Genomic DNA, 16,072 nt, shown 5'->3' with positions numbered 1-16,072 from the left:
ACAGTGTAATATTGGGATACCAACTCAAAATGAAATACATTTCAACTTAATATCTGGCATAGTACAGGTGTCTTCTTTATTTTAAGCCCATAACCATGTGTGTGAGGTGTGTACTTTGGTTTCAAAGAAGATTTGTTTAAGATTACCAAGAAACACTCCGTGTGACCCTGATTTAGGCCAATGCAGTAAAAGGTTAATGTCACATGCACAAGTACAGTGAAATGCCTTTTTTGCAAATGCCTTTCTAAACCCAACAATGCAGAAATCAATATCAATATAGTACTACAAATAACATAAGTTGGAACAAAAACACACAAGAAAGAAAAATAAGAAAGAAAGTAAGTAAGCTATATACAGGGTCAGTTCCAATAGAAGTATATACTGTACGTATAAGGTGACTAGACATCAGGGGTAAGGTGAGTAGACATCAGGATATATGATGAACAGAGTAGCAGCAGTGTACAGTATATGATGATTGTATGTGAGTGGTGTGCGTGTTTGTAGAGTCGGTATAAATGTGTGTGCATGTTACATGTATGTGACAAAGATTTTACTGAGTTACAGTTCACATATGGGAATCAGTTAACTGAAATAAATAAATTAGGCCCTAATCAATGGATTTCACATGACTGGGAATACAGATTTGCATCTTTTGGTCACAGATACCTTGAAAAATGGTAAGGGCGTGGATCTGAAAACCTGTAGAGTATCTGGTGTGAAGCTCGACACATCTCCTTCACAGTTGATCAGGCTGTTGGTTGATTTGATTGTGGCCTGTGAAATGTTGTCCCATTCCTCTTCAATGGCTGTGCAAAGTTGCTGGATATTAGCAGGAACTGGAACATGCTGTAGTACATGTCAATCCAGAGCATCCTAAACATGTTGAATGGGTGACATGGACATTTTCAGCTTCCAGGAATTGTGTACAGATCCTTGCGACATGGGGCAGTGCATCATCATGCTGAAACATGAGGTGATGGCTGCGGATGAATGGCACGACTATGGGCCTCAGGATCTCGTCACGGTATCTCTGGCATTCAATTGCCATCAACATCGCCTGCTTATACCATAACCCCACTGCCACTATGGGGCACTCTGTTCACAACATCAGCAAACCACTCGCCCACAGGACACCATACACACTGTCTGTCATCTGCCTGGTACAGTTAAAACCGGGATTCATCCGTGAAGAGCACACTTCTCCAGCATGCCAGTGGCCATCTAAGGTGAGCATTAGCCAACTGAAGTCGGTTACGATGCCGAACTGCATTCCGGTCAAGACCCTTGTGAGGGCAATGAGCACGCAGATGAGCTTCCCTTAGACGGTTTCTGACAGTTTGTGCAGAAATTCTTTGGGTGTGCAAACCCAGAGTTTCATCAGCTGTCCAGGTGACTGGTCTCAGATGATCCCACAGGTGAAGAAGCCGGATGTGGAGGTCCAGGGCTGGCGAGGTTACACATGGTTTGCGGTTGTGAGGCCGGTTGGACGTACTGCTAAATTCTCTAAAACGATGTTGGAGGTGGCTTAATTCATACGGCTGCAATCCCGCTAACGGGATCGATATGACAACAGCCAGTGAAAGTGCAGGGCGCCAAATTCAAAAAGCAGAAATCTCATAATTAAAATTCCTCAGACATACATGTGTTTTATACCCTTTTAAAGGTAATCTTGTTGTTAATCCCACCAAAGTGTCCGATTTCAAATATGCTTTTCAGCGAAAGCACTACAAACGATTATGTTAAGTCACACCAAACCACAATAAGCACAGACATTTTTCCAGCGAAAGATAGCTTTCACAAAAAGCAGAAATAGAGATAAAATGAATCACTAACCTTTGATGATCTTCATCAGATGACACTCATAGGACTTCATGTTACACAATACATGCATGTTTTGTTGGATAAAGTTCATATTTATATAAAAAAATCTGAGTTTACATTGGCACGTTACATTCACTAGTTCCAAAAACATCCAGTGATAGTGTACAGCCACATCGTTTCAACAGAAATACTCATCATAAATGTAGATGAAAATACAAGTTATACACATGGAATTATAGATATACCTCTCCTTAATGCAACCGCTGTGTCAGATTTAAAAAAACTTTACGGAAAAAGCAAACCATGCAATAATCTGAGACGGCGCTCAGAACATTAGTAAAATTAGCCGCCATGTTGGAGTCAACAGAAACCAGAAAATACATGATAAATGTTTCCTTATGTCACGCCCTGACCATAGATTGCTTTGTATGTTTCTATGTTTTGTTTGGTCAGGGTGTGATGTGGGTGGGAATTCTATGTTGTATGTCTAGGTTGTCTTTTTCTATGTGTTTGGCCTAGTATGGTTCTCAATCAGAGGAAGGTGTCAGTCGTTGTCTCTGATTGGGAGCCATATTTAGGTAGCCTGTTTTTCATTGTGTTTTGTGGGTGATTGTATTTTCTGTTCTGGTTTTTTGTTTTCACCGTACAGGAGTGTTCGTTTGTCGTTGTATTGTTTTTGTTCAGTGTTCATTTTTGAGTATTAAACAATATGGACACTTACCACGCTGCGCATTGGTCCTCCTCTTCTCATTCCAACGACGAGCGTTACACCTTACCTATGATGATATTCATCAGAATGCATTCCCAGGAATCCCAGGTCCACAATAAATGCTTGATTTGTTCGATAATGTCCGTTATTTATGTCCAATTAGCTACTTTGGTTAGCGCGTTTGGTAAACAATTCCAAAGTCACAAAGCGCGTCCACTATAACGTGACGAAATGTCCAAAAGTTCCATAACAGTCAGTAGAAACATGTCAAACGATGTACTGAATCAATCTTTAGAATGTTGTTAACATACATCTTGAATAACGTTCCAACCGGAGAATTAGATTGACTTCAGTTGAGCGATGGAACGGAGCTGCCTATCACGTGAACGCGCGTGGTCAAAGCATGGTCAGCTCGTGGCAGTGGTGACTAATTCCTGTCTCCTTCGGCCCCCCTTCACATTAGAGTCATCAGACAAAGTTCTATTGACTGTTGAATAATATGCAAATATTAGCAACTATGACTGAGGAGCAGGCTGTTTACTCTGGGCACCTCTGTGCACCTTTCATCCAAGCTACTCAATACTGCCCCTGCAGCCATAAGAAGTTAAGGTGGACAAATTAGCATTAAATTCTGTGGCAACACCTAGGGTGGACCTTCCTGCAGTCAGCTCCCTCAAAACTTGAACATCTGTGGTATTGTGTTGTTTGACAAAACTGCACATTTTAGATGAGCATTTTATTGTCCCCAGAACAAAGTGCGCCTGTGTAATGATCATGCTGTTTAATCAGCTTCTTGATAGGCCACACCTGCCAGGTGGATAGATTATCTTGGCAAAGGAGAAATGCTCGCTAACAGGGATGTTAACAAATGTGTGCCAAAAATTTGAGAAATAAGCTTTTTGTACGTGTTGACAATTTCTGGGATCTTATCTCAGCTCATGAAACATTGGACCAACACTTTTTCAGGAGCCTGTTGGTGTCAGACTTGATGCACCTGTACCGCTTGCTGTGCGGAAGCAGAGAGAACAGTCTATGACTTGTGTGGCTGGAGTCTTTAACAATTTTCCAGACCTTTCACACCGCCTGATATAGATGTCCTGGATGACAGGGAGCTCAGCCCCAGTGATGTACTGGGCTGTCTGCATCACCCTCTGTAGAGCCTTGCTATCGAGTACGGTGCTGTTGCCATACCAAGCAGTGATGCAGCCTGTCAAGATGCTCTCAATGGCGCAACTCTATAACCTTTTGAGGATTTGAGGGCCCATGTCAAACCTTTTCAAGCTCATGAGGAGCGCCTGTGTGGGGACCATTTTAAGTCTTTAGTGATTTGTACACAGAGGAACTTGAAGCTCTCAACCCGCTCCCCTGCAGCCCCGTCGATGTGGATGGGGTCGTGCTCACCCCCCCCCCCCATTTTTTTTCTGGTCCACGATCAGCTCCTTGGTCTTACTGACATTGAGGGAGAGGTTGTTGTTCCGGCACAACACTGTCAGGTCACTGACCTCCTCCCTGTAGGCTCATCGTCGCCAGTGATCAGACACAGTACAGTTGTGTCATCAGTAAACTTGATGATGGTGTTGGAGTCGTGCTTGGCCACACAGTAGTGAGTGAACAGGGAGTACAGGAAGGGACTTAGCACACACTCCTGTGGGCTCCCATGTTGAGGGTCAGTGTGGCAGAGGTGATGTTGCCTACCATCACCACCTGGGGTCGGCCCGTTAGGAAGTCCAGGATCCAGTTACAGAGGGAGGTGTTCAGTCCCAGGGTCCTAAGCTTGGTGACAAGCTTGGAGGGGACAATGGTGTTGAACACTGAGCTGTAGTCAATGAAGAGCATTCTCACATAGGTATTCCTTTTATCTCGGTGAGTGAGAGCAGTGTGGAGTGCAATTGAGATTGCGTCATCTCTGGACCTGTTGGGGCGGTATGCAAATTGGAGTGAGTCTAGGGTGTCTGGGATGATGGAGTTGATGTGTGCCATAACCAGCTTTTCAAACCACTTCATGATTACATGTGTGAGTGCTACAGGGCAGTAGTAATTGTGGCATGAAGCCTTGGGAACAGGAATGATGGTGACAGGAATGATGGTGGTCTTCTTGAGACGTGGGGATTACAGACTGGTTACACGAGAGGTTGGAAATGACAGTGAATATGTTCTGCGCAAGCTTTGAGAACACGCCCTGGAATACCATCTGACCTTACTCACGTTGGCCTTGGAGAGCAGTTGTCTGGGTTAGTGGGGGCCCATCACGCACGGCAGGGTGTTGTTATTGTCTAAGCGTGCATAAAATACATTGAGTTAGTCTGGTAGAGAGGCATTGTTGGGCAGATCACGGCTGAGTCTTCCTTCGTAATCCGTAATGGACCTGTAGCCCCTGCCAAATGCGGCAGGCGTGGGAGCCTGTGTACTATGACTCCACCTTATTCTTATATTGTTCTTTTGCTCATTTGATGACTCTGCAGAGATAGTAGCAGGACTTCTTGTACTTGTTCCTGTCTTCAGGGTTGTTTGCAATAGCACTGTGTGCAGCAGCCATGTCCTTTAGCTCGGTGTTAATCCAGGACTTTTGATTGGGGAGGAAGCAAACCTTCACTGTGGGAACAACATCGCCGATACATTTCCTAATGAAGCCAGTGACGGAGGTGGTTAGCTAGTTGATGTTATCAGCGGAGTCTCAGAACATATTCCAATCAGCGTTAGCGAAGCAGTTCTGTAGCATAATCTCTGATTCAGATGACCATTTCTCAATGGAACGAGTCACAGGTACTTACTATTTGAGCTTCTGCTTGTAAACAGAAAGCAGGAGTACGGAGGCATGATCTGATTTGCCGAATGGGGGATGAGGGAATGCCTTGTATGCTTGCTTCTGGGTAGACTAACAGTGCTCTAGGACTTTTTTGCCCCTATCGTGTTGATGGAAGTTGGTCATCACATGTCATAATTAATTAAAATTGCCAGCAACAAGAAAAGCAGCAACTGCACATTTTCCTGCTTATTTATAGCCTGGTACAGTTCGTTAAGTGCAGCTTATTATTTTTCTTGTCCTGAGGTGGAATGTATACAACAGTCACGATAACAGCTGAAAACTCCCTCGGGAGGTAGAAAGGTCGACATTTGACCATCAGGTATTCCAAGACGGGTAAACAATGGATCGAGACTTCCACTGCGCTTGAGTCAGCAGACCATTTGTTGTTCACCGAACGGACAGGCCATTGGAGTCAGGCAAATCGAGAGGCAAACCCCTCCCCCTCTCGATTTGCCTGACTCCACTGGCCTGTCTGTTCGGTGAATGGAGAATCCATCGAATTAGATAGCCATGGGGGGTATCTTGTCTGAAAGCCATGTTTCAGAAAAGCAGAGAATATTGCAGTTACAACAGTACCACTGGTAACAAATCCGTGATCGGAGGTCATCCATCTTGTTATCAAGTGACTGGTGAATGGAATGGAGGGAAAGGTAGCCGGGTTTTCCGTTCGCCTTAATCTCACCAGGACTCCCCCTGTCTTGCCTCTGTAATGCCGGCATTTAATCTTGGATACCCCAGTCGGAATTATAGAAAAAGCCAAAGGCAGATAGATGAGTCAAAGTTAAAGTCGGAATTGAGGTAAGTAACTGCCAATCTGATGTTGAAAAGTTATTGTAGTTTCTAAGAAATGATAGCGGTTATAAGGAATGAAAAATAAACGCCAAAAGAATCACAAAATAGTAAGTTGGGTTGGAACTCACAAAACGGTGCTCCTACTGTACGCTGCCATCTTTTCAAATCACTTTTGATGTTGAGAAGATCAAAAGGAATCATGGTGAAAGAGACTAGTTGACTCTGAACACAGGATCATATAGGTTCCAGAGTTTATAGTGCATATAATACAATTAGATATAAAGCAAAAATATAAACACAACATGTAAAGTGTTGGTCCCATGTTTCATGAACTTAAATAAAATATTGCAGAAATGATTCATATGCACAAAAAGCTTATTTTTCTCAATGTTTACATCCCTGTTAGGGAGCATTTTTCCACCTGACAGGTGTGGCATATCAAGAAGCTGATTAAACAGCATGATCATTACACAGGTGCACCTTGTGCTGGAGACAATAAAAGGTGACTCTAAAATGTGCAGTTTTGCCACACAACACATTGTCACAGATATATCAAGTTTTGAGGGAGCATGCAATTGGCATGCTGACTGCAGGAATGTCCACCATAGCTGTTGCCAGAAAATGTAATGTTCATTTCTCTACTATAAGCTGCCCCAATGTAATTTGGAGAATTTGGCTGTACGTCCAACCCAGTCATGTGAAACCCATAAATTAGGGCCACATTTTTTTATTTTGCAGGTGCTGGAGTTCTAGGTGAACTCATGAAAAATAAAAAGGAAAATGCCGTACATTACTGTTCATGCTCCAAGGTGATATTATTGTTACAACGCTTCGATCCTTAGGTCTTCATCAGGCATGGATGCCAGCTTGTTGTTCTGCTGTATCTGTCTATCGATGTACGACCAAGTAAAATAGTTCATGCCATTCATGCACTTTGTTCAGTTCCATCGACAAACCTATTTGGTACGATTTCTTCCTCGGCACAGTTTCTCTTTAAGCTGTGGCCTATGTATGCCTTTTTCCTTGACCGTTACCCTTGTTTCCTTGTTTCCATAGCAATGCCTTTTTCTGTGCTCCCACGCTCACTCTCCTCCCAGGTAGGCACTCACAGGATGACATCATAAACTGGTGGATCTCTGATCATTAGACTACAAGACCTCCCTTAGAGTGTATGGTGAGACATTTCTGTATACATAAGTGGTATGACCTTGAGGGGGCCCAAGGCACTATTAGCAGACATTATTTAAAATGTTTTAATAACAGAACGTTTACGCCTGGCCTTGTCTTTTAAAACATATTAAGTGCAGAGTGCAGATAACATTTAGAAATGTGTTAGTACGTACTCTTATGTGTGTGTATTTGCATAACAATCTCAGACAATAGCTAGAACAAACATTTATTTGCTTTGACCGAGGGCCAGAGACTATGTTATAAGTCTCAAATTTACAGAATGGTGCTGTAGCATTGTAAGGGAACACATCTTTTGAAGTAAAGTTTTCAAAAATGGTTGTTTCTCTCATATCTTAAACACACTGCAGTTCTGCTGACATTGTGCAAACGGTAAGTGATTTTAGCACGGTAGATAGGTGTTAGCACCTACGAGCTATAATAACAGTAAAACGCCACTTAAACAAGACGTCTTCGTTTTAACAACATACACAATGGATGTTATAGCATCACTTTTCTGTTTTCAGGGCTTCTTCTGTGGTATTTTTTTCTGAGTTGGTGCTTGCTCCCGAGAAGTGATCCCAATTCCGGTTGTGTTTTTGGAAAGAGTAGGAGTTGTCTTCCCACACTAGGCATTGATTCCCACTGATGCCATGATTCATGAAGCTTAGCCTACTAATGCATTTACATTTTCTATTGAATCATCAGAAGTCCAGCTGCTGAACAACATTTTTGTGAGGATAATACTTGATACATGTGATGATACTGCCATTCTGTATTATACATTTTTAGGGGAATGCAAGTCTAAACATTATTGAAGAAAGTGTGTTTGTCTCTGAATTGACAATATATGACATTTAACATTTAGCAGGTCCAGTGTGTTCTGACAAGTTTGCTATCTCGTGTGTGTGTGTGTGTGTGTGTGTGTGTGTGTGTGTGTGTGTGTGTGTGTGTGTGTGTGTGTGTGTGTGTGTGTGTGTGTGTGTGTGTGTGTGTGTGTGTGTGTGTGTGTGTGTGTGTGTGTGTGTGTGTGTGTGTGTGTGTGTGCGCGCGTGTACACACAATTATATCAATTATTAAAAGTTATTTGCAGTTTTGACTACCTCACGACAGCAATAACCTGACATGAAACTGGTAATACTACAGCACACCTTTCATATAATGAACCCACAATCTTAGCTTAACATCGTCTGTTGATATATGCACAAACGTGCCAAATTTTGAGTGAATGGAGATGCATTGCATCCAACATTCACAACAATATTCCGATACAAGGTCCCTGATGTCATTGTTTGCTTTTGTGCAGAGTGGATTTCGCAAGGATTTCCCCATAGTATAAACAAGTTCAATACAAACCATTCATCATAGCAGGGTAGAGTTGCTGCTCTCTCTGTCCTCTCTTCATATGAGCAAGCCCTGGCATAAAACACCAATCAATAAGTGGACATTATTCAGGACGACTTCCCATATAAAGGAAAATAAAAAAACATATAATTAGTAGATACACCAAAAAGGCCATCATTGTGACACTGTGAAAAAAGTTCCTCTGAATAACTCCTCCTAGATTTCTTCATGTGTAGTAGCACTTTGTTTTGTAGAAATTGAGAAGCTCATAGAGATAGAAAGGAATTTTCTTTGTGAGTAAAGGAATTTACTCCGAGTTTTTGTTTTCCATCGCAGCATGCAGTACAGGGGAATCCACTCTAATCCACACTAGTCTAAGGCAGCCTACTGTTTGGGAAAGCTCTAGGTAGCCTAGAGCAAGGCACTTACCTCTCATTTGCTCCAGGGGTACCGTACTACTATTGCTGACCCTGTAAAACAACACATTTCACTGCACCTATCTTGTGTATGTGACAACAAAACATTTTTTATTTTGTTATTTCTTTTATACTGCGAGTACTTTTACTTTGCACAAAAGAAACACAGAAATGCCAATGTGAGGCACTGAAGAGCAATGCAGACACGCTGCACAGCCCAATTCCGTCTCCCTTTAATTCTAGTCCTCATTGCGGGGCGTTAATGACTTACACAACAGCTGTTTCACCAGTAGCATTTGGGTTTATGATTCCTCCATGTGAACCATAACACCCACAGTCTGACTGATGCACAGCAACCAGTGACTATCTCTGAGGTAAAACAACAGCACTCTCCTCATCAACGCTGTCTTTCTCTCTCTGTCTCCCTGTCACACACTCTCTCTTTCTCACACACATACACTCAGACAGATTCACACACACACACGCACACGCACACGCACACACACACACACACACACACACACACACACACACACACACACACACACACACACACACACACACACACACACACACACACACACACAATATGTGTGAGAGTGTGTGAGAGAGAAAGAGAGAGGGGAGGGGAAAGAGAAATCAAAATCAATTCAATCTCAATACACTTCACAAAAATAAATGAATAAAAAAGAAAGAATGAGATAGAAAGAGAGGGGGAGATAGAGGGGGGAAATGTGATGGCGTAATAGCCCAGTTACTCATAGGATTAGAGTTCAGCGTTAGGACTCAGAGCTCAAACAACTAAGAAATAACACTAAGAAATAACACACACATTGTTGTTAAAAAGATGTTTTAACAACAATCGCCCAGAAAGAAAGTAAAACGATCCAAAATAATCCCCATTGAGATAGTCACGTAACCCAGCGGTGATTGGTCAAAATAACTAAATGTGTGTACTGTGCTACAGTAATCCAGCGCTGGGTTAGTGATATAATGCAAGTTGGGTTGCTTTTTAGAGTGGTGAAAGACAGAGAGAGACAGAGACAGAGACAGAGACAGAGACAGAGAGAGAGAGAGAGAGAGAGAGAGAGAGAGAGAGAGAGAGAGAGAGAGAGAGAGAGAGAGAGAGAGAGAGAGAGAACCTCCATCTGCTGGGGAGACAGTTGCGTTTGCCAGCTAACCAACAGACCAGTTTAACAACAACACATTCTCAGTAATGGTTACATAAACTTTTACATCTTTACTTGTGGTTGTTTATCTACCTTAATTTCACTGCCTGAACTGCCAAAATGTAATGACCAAAATGTAAATGTAAATGTCCAAATGCACAGTTGCAAAGTATGCTGGGTATTAGTCTAATGACCTCTGTCCCACAACAATAGAAACTATTTGACCAAACACAATTTGGTCAGTTCATTCTACATTAATTAATCTGGTGCACATCAAGTTCCACCGAGTTAAGTCAGTTCTACAAGAGACAATTACATTCCGCCATAAAACATGAATGGATTGTGGTAATGTTAATGAAATATGATACAGCAAAACTTAAGGGCAGCCAAAATAAATGTTTTGAGTGTAGAGGTTTGTTTATCTGTCAATGTTAGTCCACTGAGAGAGCATAGACAGAAATCAACCTCTCATGCACTCTCACATTCCTAATAGCTCACCTTCAAACACAACGATTTGGTAATGCAATGTTTGCTGTGTAAATCATATAGGCTATAACAGGTGATTTCAACAGCTGACTGCACCTGTTTGACACATTGACCCTGAGGTGCAAAAGAAGACCACCACGTGCTCTCTCTGTATCACGCAAGAGCTGAGCTTGTCATATGTAATGTTTTCACTTATCTCGCTGTGGTCATATCAGTATGTGGAGTCTAATGTGATGGTAGGTTGCCTACCTCCAACATCTTGTAATACAGGTGTGCAGATGGCCGAGGGCAAGACCAGAGTGACGGTTTGAGTTTGCAGTGTGGTCTCCAATATCACATATTTTACTTTAAAATGACGTCAGATGGGTGTCAGCCGAAGTAGGACTGGCAGGTTGTTATTCAGTCTGCGAGAGGAACGGAAAGGCACGGAGATATAGCACGGTGTGATAATATTGCACTCTCTCTCTTCAAATGACAAGTGCTTATTTTTCCCTATACCGCTTACCACGCGCAACATCTCGCGCTGACGCGCTCACAGACTATCTTCCAAAATAACCCGTTCTCTCACCTAGTCTCCTGTTTCTTTTTTAACATTTTAACCTACTTACATTCATTTATTCAGAGATGTGCGAAATGTGGAATTTTGGCCAACGGTGACCTATCAGCATTTCGAAATTCTTCGGCGCATCTTTTCGGGATTGACTGTTATAACCGTCCAAGCTGGGTATATTTCCTGATGTTTTGCTATGCTCTGCTTCTCAATAATGTAGAAAAGTGCGTGGTCATTTTCAGCGCCGAATCCACTGAGGATGCCAACGAATCACCTTGCCTCTCTGGTGTTCTTTTTCATAGCTTTTTGACTGTCTAGTGGAGTAAATTCGATGATTTATATAAAGACAAAGTTTGACCGACACAAGTGGTCAGAGGACACCTTTTGGTAAAAGCACAGTGGACCACCTGTCCACGGACTCGGTGCGTCCTTATCAACCTTATCAACCTTATCAAATTATTGGGAAGATAATTGCCAAGTTAGAATAAACAAGCAGCGTCCAAGATATTTGCATATTCTCTCCTTTGGTGGTGTAATATCAGGATTGACATCATATATGGAGTAATTGTATATGCGCAATGTTGAAGGATATAGCCTTAGAATGTTTGCATTAATGACATTTGGAGTAAGGTTCGTCACTTGAGTGTATTAGCCACTATCGACTTTTGTGGAAGCCATCTAAATGGGAGAATACCTGAAGAACTGACTCGAAATTGTTGTCGAGAAAATGTGGATAAAACGGTGTATTGCACGCAGGTAAGAATCATTTAGTCTCTACCTAATATAATTTGCATTATATACGTTTTATGGTAAGTGGAACATGTCTGTTGGTGTTTTTCAATTTATAATATATTATTGTTTCATATTTGCATACGTACCATTCGACAAATGCTCTATATAAACTACGCCATGGCAAGAGTTATGAGAGTCTGCTGGAATTTAATATTACGTTATCAATTGTAGGGCTCACACAATACATAAATATTATTTATATATTTCTATGGTGTCTTTACTGTCAAAATGGTTTTTAGATTGTGCATTCAATATTTTGAATGTGGGCATCAGTCGTATGAAAACTCGGTTTCCAGCTATGTGAAGAAACTGAGCAAAACTTTCACTTACCGCACGCTGGGGGTCGCCAAAAGTACATGCTGTTGCACGACACGACCGCAAGCCCTAACTGGCAAATAGGTCGAGACACACACACACACACACACACACACACACACACACACACACACACACACACACACACACACACACACACACACACACACACACACACACACACACACACACACACACACACACACACACACACACTATATTTTGTCATTGCCTAACACAAGTTCAATATGTATGAATTACAAGCCATAAGTTGTACCAGAACTGTCAACCCTGTTCCAAAGAGACTATGCTATAATTAAGCAATAAGGCACGAGGGGGAGTGGTATATGGCCAATATACCATGGCTAAGGGCTGTTCTTATGCATGACACATCGCGGAGTGCCTGGACACAGCCCTTAGCCGTGGTATATTGGCCATATACCACAAACCCGAGGTGCCTTATTGATATTATAAACTGGTTACCAACTAAATTAGAGCAGTAAAAATACATGTTTTGTCATACCCGTGGTATACGGTCTGATATAACCAGTTTATAATTCAGCAATAAGGCCTGAGGGGGTGTGATATATGTGTCCAATATACCACGACGAATGGCTGTTCTTATGCACGACGCAACGCGAGGTGCCTGGATACAGCCCAGATATGCCCAGATACAGTAGGTTGCTAGATCGAATCCCCGAGCTGACAAGGTAAAAATCTGTCGTTCTGCCCCTGAACTGGCAGTTAACCCAATGTTCCTAGGCCATCATTGTAAATAAGAATTTGTTCTTAACTGACTTGCCTAGTTAAATAAAGGTAAAATAAATAAATACATTTTGGCCATATATCACAAACCCCTGATGTGCCGTATTGATATTATAAAGTGGTTACCAACGAAAATAGAGCAGTGAAAATAAATGTTTTGTCAAACACGTTTGAGTCATTCAGTAGACACTCTTATCCAGAGCAACTTACTGGAGCAATTAGCGTTAAAGTGCCTTGGTCAAGGGCACATCAACAGATTTTTCACCTTGTTGGCTCGGGATTCAAACCTGTGACCTTTTGGTTACTGGCCCAATGCTCTTAAGTGCTAGGCTACCTGCTTTCCCACCCGTGGTATACGGTCTGATATACTGCAGCTTTCAGCCAATCAGCATTCAGGGTTCGAACCACCCAGTTTATAATAACCCTTGAAGTGGGTGACTTTACTTGTATATGACAATGTTGTGTTTTTGATACATATTCATATGTCTACATGCCTAGTCATATTTATTGCATGAATTAGGTGGCTAATATGTCTATGAGATAGCATCATCCGGCACCACTAGATTCTTTGAAGTTTGTTCCTGTGGCTGCCCACATTAGAGCAGAGCTAATGTAAGCACATCCCTCTTGCCAAGCATGCTAATGTTTACTGCTAATGTTTATGACAGCAGTTACATGGGAAAGTATCAAAAGCCAAGTGACATCTATTGTGGCACAGCTAGTTACTCAGAACACACACCTAGTTAAATGCCCCTACTGAACTAGCTACCCCTTCTCACACACTCAACATTAACTCAACATCAACTTAACATCAACTCTACATCAACTCAACATCACACCATTAGAGCCACACAACCAGTGATTCATACTGACTTCTGTGGTGTTCAGATAGGATGAGGCTGGTTGGTTGGTTGGTTGAGACAGGTTCCCCCCTGTGAGAGGTAGAAGAGAGGCGTTTTATTCGTTTTTTTATTCAGAAGGAATCTTTAATTAGGAAAGTAATAGTATGGGAGTGAACAAGCTTTTCAGGTGATTCACTGAATGCAGAATGGGAGGGACTCTGCTAATTGGGATAGGATGTTTTTAATCACTAGACATCTATTTATTTCCCACTGAAACAACGTTAGTTAGACATTATGGATAATGTTGAGGGTTGACTTCACAGTCAAACGATAATAATTGTGGACAGAGCAATCATTGCTTTGGAAGATTTAGAAATGAAAAGGCAGACCGCCTATAAAATGATTGGTCAGGTCAGTGACATCACAGCTAGAGAGCTAGAGATCGAGTCCCACAACCCACACCCACCACATTTCCCTGGCCTGCTTTAAAATGCCATTACTTATCTTTATATAGGAGTTGGTTTTATCAGGCTGAAATATTTTTCAAACAATTCTGAGAATTTTGAGATACAGCATTCCATATTGAGATTCTATTATTGTGTTATTACTATTCAGTGGTATCACTCTGGTTATGTTACGAAACATGATCCTAGAGGAAAGCCACAACAATTTGGTCTCCCTAATTCTAACATGTGATTGTATCATTATGCGTGTTACCGTGTGTGTGCGTGTGTGTGCGTGTGTGTGTGTGTGTGTTTAGGCTAGTAAAGTGCATAAGAAGCTGTTGATGTTAACCTATGAAGATTTAATACCACCTTGTGTTGCTGTAATAGTCAAATACTACAGGCAACATAAATAGTGTAGTAGCTACAGTAATGTGTCTGCTAACATCTGTTGTTTGTAGAATGGAAATGAGACATTTTGGTTGTTCAAACAACCTCATCAACTGGAAGCTTATTTTTGTATATATAATTTTTTTATCAATGAAATGACAATTTTATTGGTTTAAAGGAACATAAAAGCACAGGGTTTAATTGAATAATACTTTGAGGATTACAAATTAAGAAATTATTTCCAAATCACTATATACACCAATATTTCACATTTGTGTTTTTTCCCCATAGTTTATGGCAGGGGTGTCAAACTCATTCCACGGAAGGCTGAGTGTCTGCAGGACTTTGATTTTTCATGTCAATTAAGACCTAAACAAACAGGTGAGGGGAGTTCCTTACTAATTAGTGACCTTAATTCATCAATCAAGTACAAGGGAGGAGTAGAAACCCGCAGAGACTCGGCCCTCCATGCAATGAGTTTGACACATGTGGCTTATGGGTGCTTTCATGTGTGTGTAAAATATTAGTGTTCTCAGATTTTTGATTCATAGATTTTAGGTGTTCATTAAAATGTTTTTTGTTGTTGTTACAAAACGCTATTCATCCATTCTTTAGCTGGAATGGAATGTTCGCGTATACTGTATATTTGACTGTGATATGTGGTTGTCTCATCTTGCTATTTTAAGATGAATGCACAAACTGCAAGTCACTCTGGATAAGAGCATCTGCTAAATGACTAAAATGTAAATGTTTTCCATACATATCGCATATTACTGTGTTGATTCATTTATTTAAAAAAAAATTGGTATCACAAATCTTTATTAAAAAAATGTTATTTGCTACATTTGACTGTGTAAAACATAGCAGTACTACTTTATCTGAGAGTGATGTGGTTATATAGCGTTTTGCAAGAAAACTTTATTATTTTTCTCTCTGAAATGAAACCATCAAGTGATAGATTTCAAACAAATACATGGATGTCATTGAACAACCCCATGCCATGATTAGATGGTGAAAAACACACCAATCTCTTTCATAAATTCCTTAAACAATAAAAGCTAATTGACCAACATTTCTAAAAATGGATTTATAGTGTTTTAGAAAAAAAGCTCTTCAAATGTAACACCAAATTCCTACACCTCCTGCTGCACAAGTTCCTCCATTGGGCTGGAAATATGACTGTCTAGAAACCCCAAAACAATCAACACAGTATTGACTAACCAAGCACGAAAGTATTGCTCATTATTCTAATCTAATCTGTCCTC

At 41.2% G+C, this 16,072-nt stretch overlaps 1 protein-coding gene across 1 annotated transcript in view; it reads left to right on the top strand.

Annotated features, from left to right (window-relative positions):
- The first annotated feature begins 11,004 nt into the window (after positions 1 to 11,004).
- Positions 11,005 to 16,072, top strand: part of LOC139542588 (adherens junction-associated protein 1-like) — a 104,350-nt gene continuing 99,282 nt past the window's right edge. Inside the window, exon 1 of the mRNA XM_071348197.1 lies at positions 11,005 to 12,016. Coding sequence (XP_071204298.1) covers positions 11,988 to 12,016 — 29 coding nt within the window. The 5' untranslated portion in view covers positions 11,005 to 11,987. The remainder of the gene's footprint in view (positions 12,017 to 16,072) is intronic.

Source organism: Salvelinus alpinus, chromosome 17 (genome assembly GCF_045679555.1).
Source record: "Salvelinus alpinus chromosome 17, SLU_Salpinus.1, whole genome shotgun sequence".
NCBI classification, from domain to species: Eukaryota; Metazoa; Chordata; class Actinopteri; order Salmoniformes; family Salmonidae; genus Salvelinus; species Salvelinus alpinus.
This window is presented reverse-complemented; position numbering and strand designations above follow the sequence as displayed.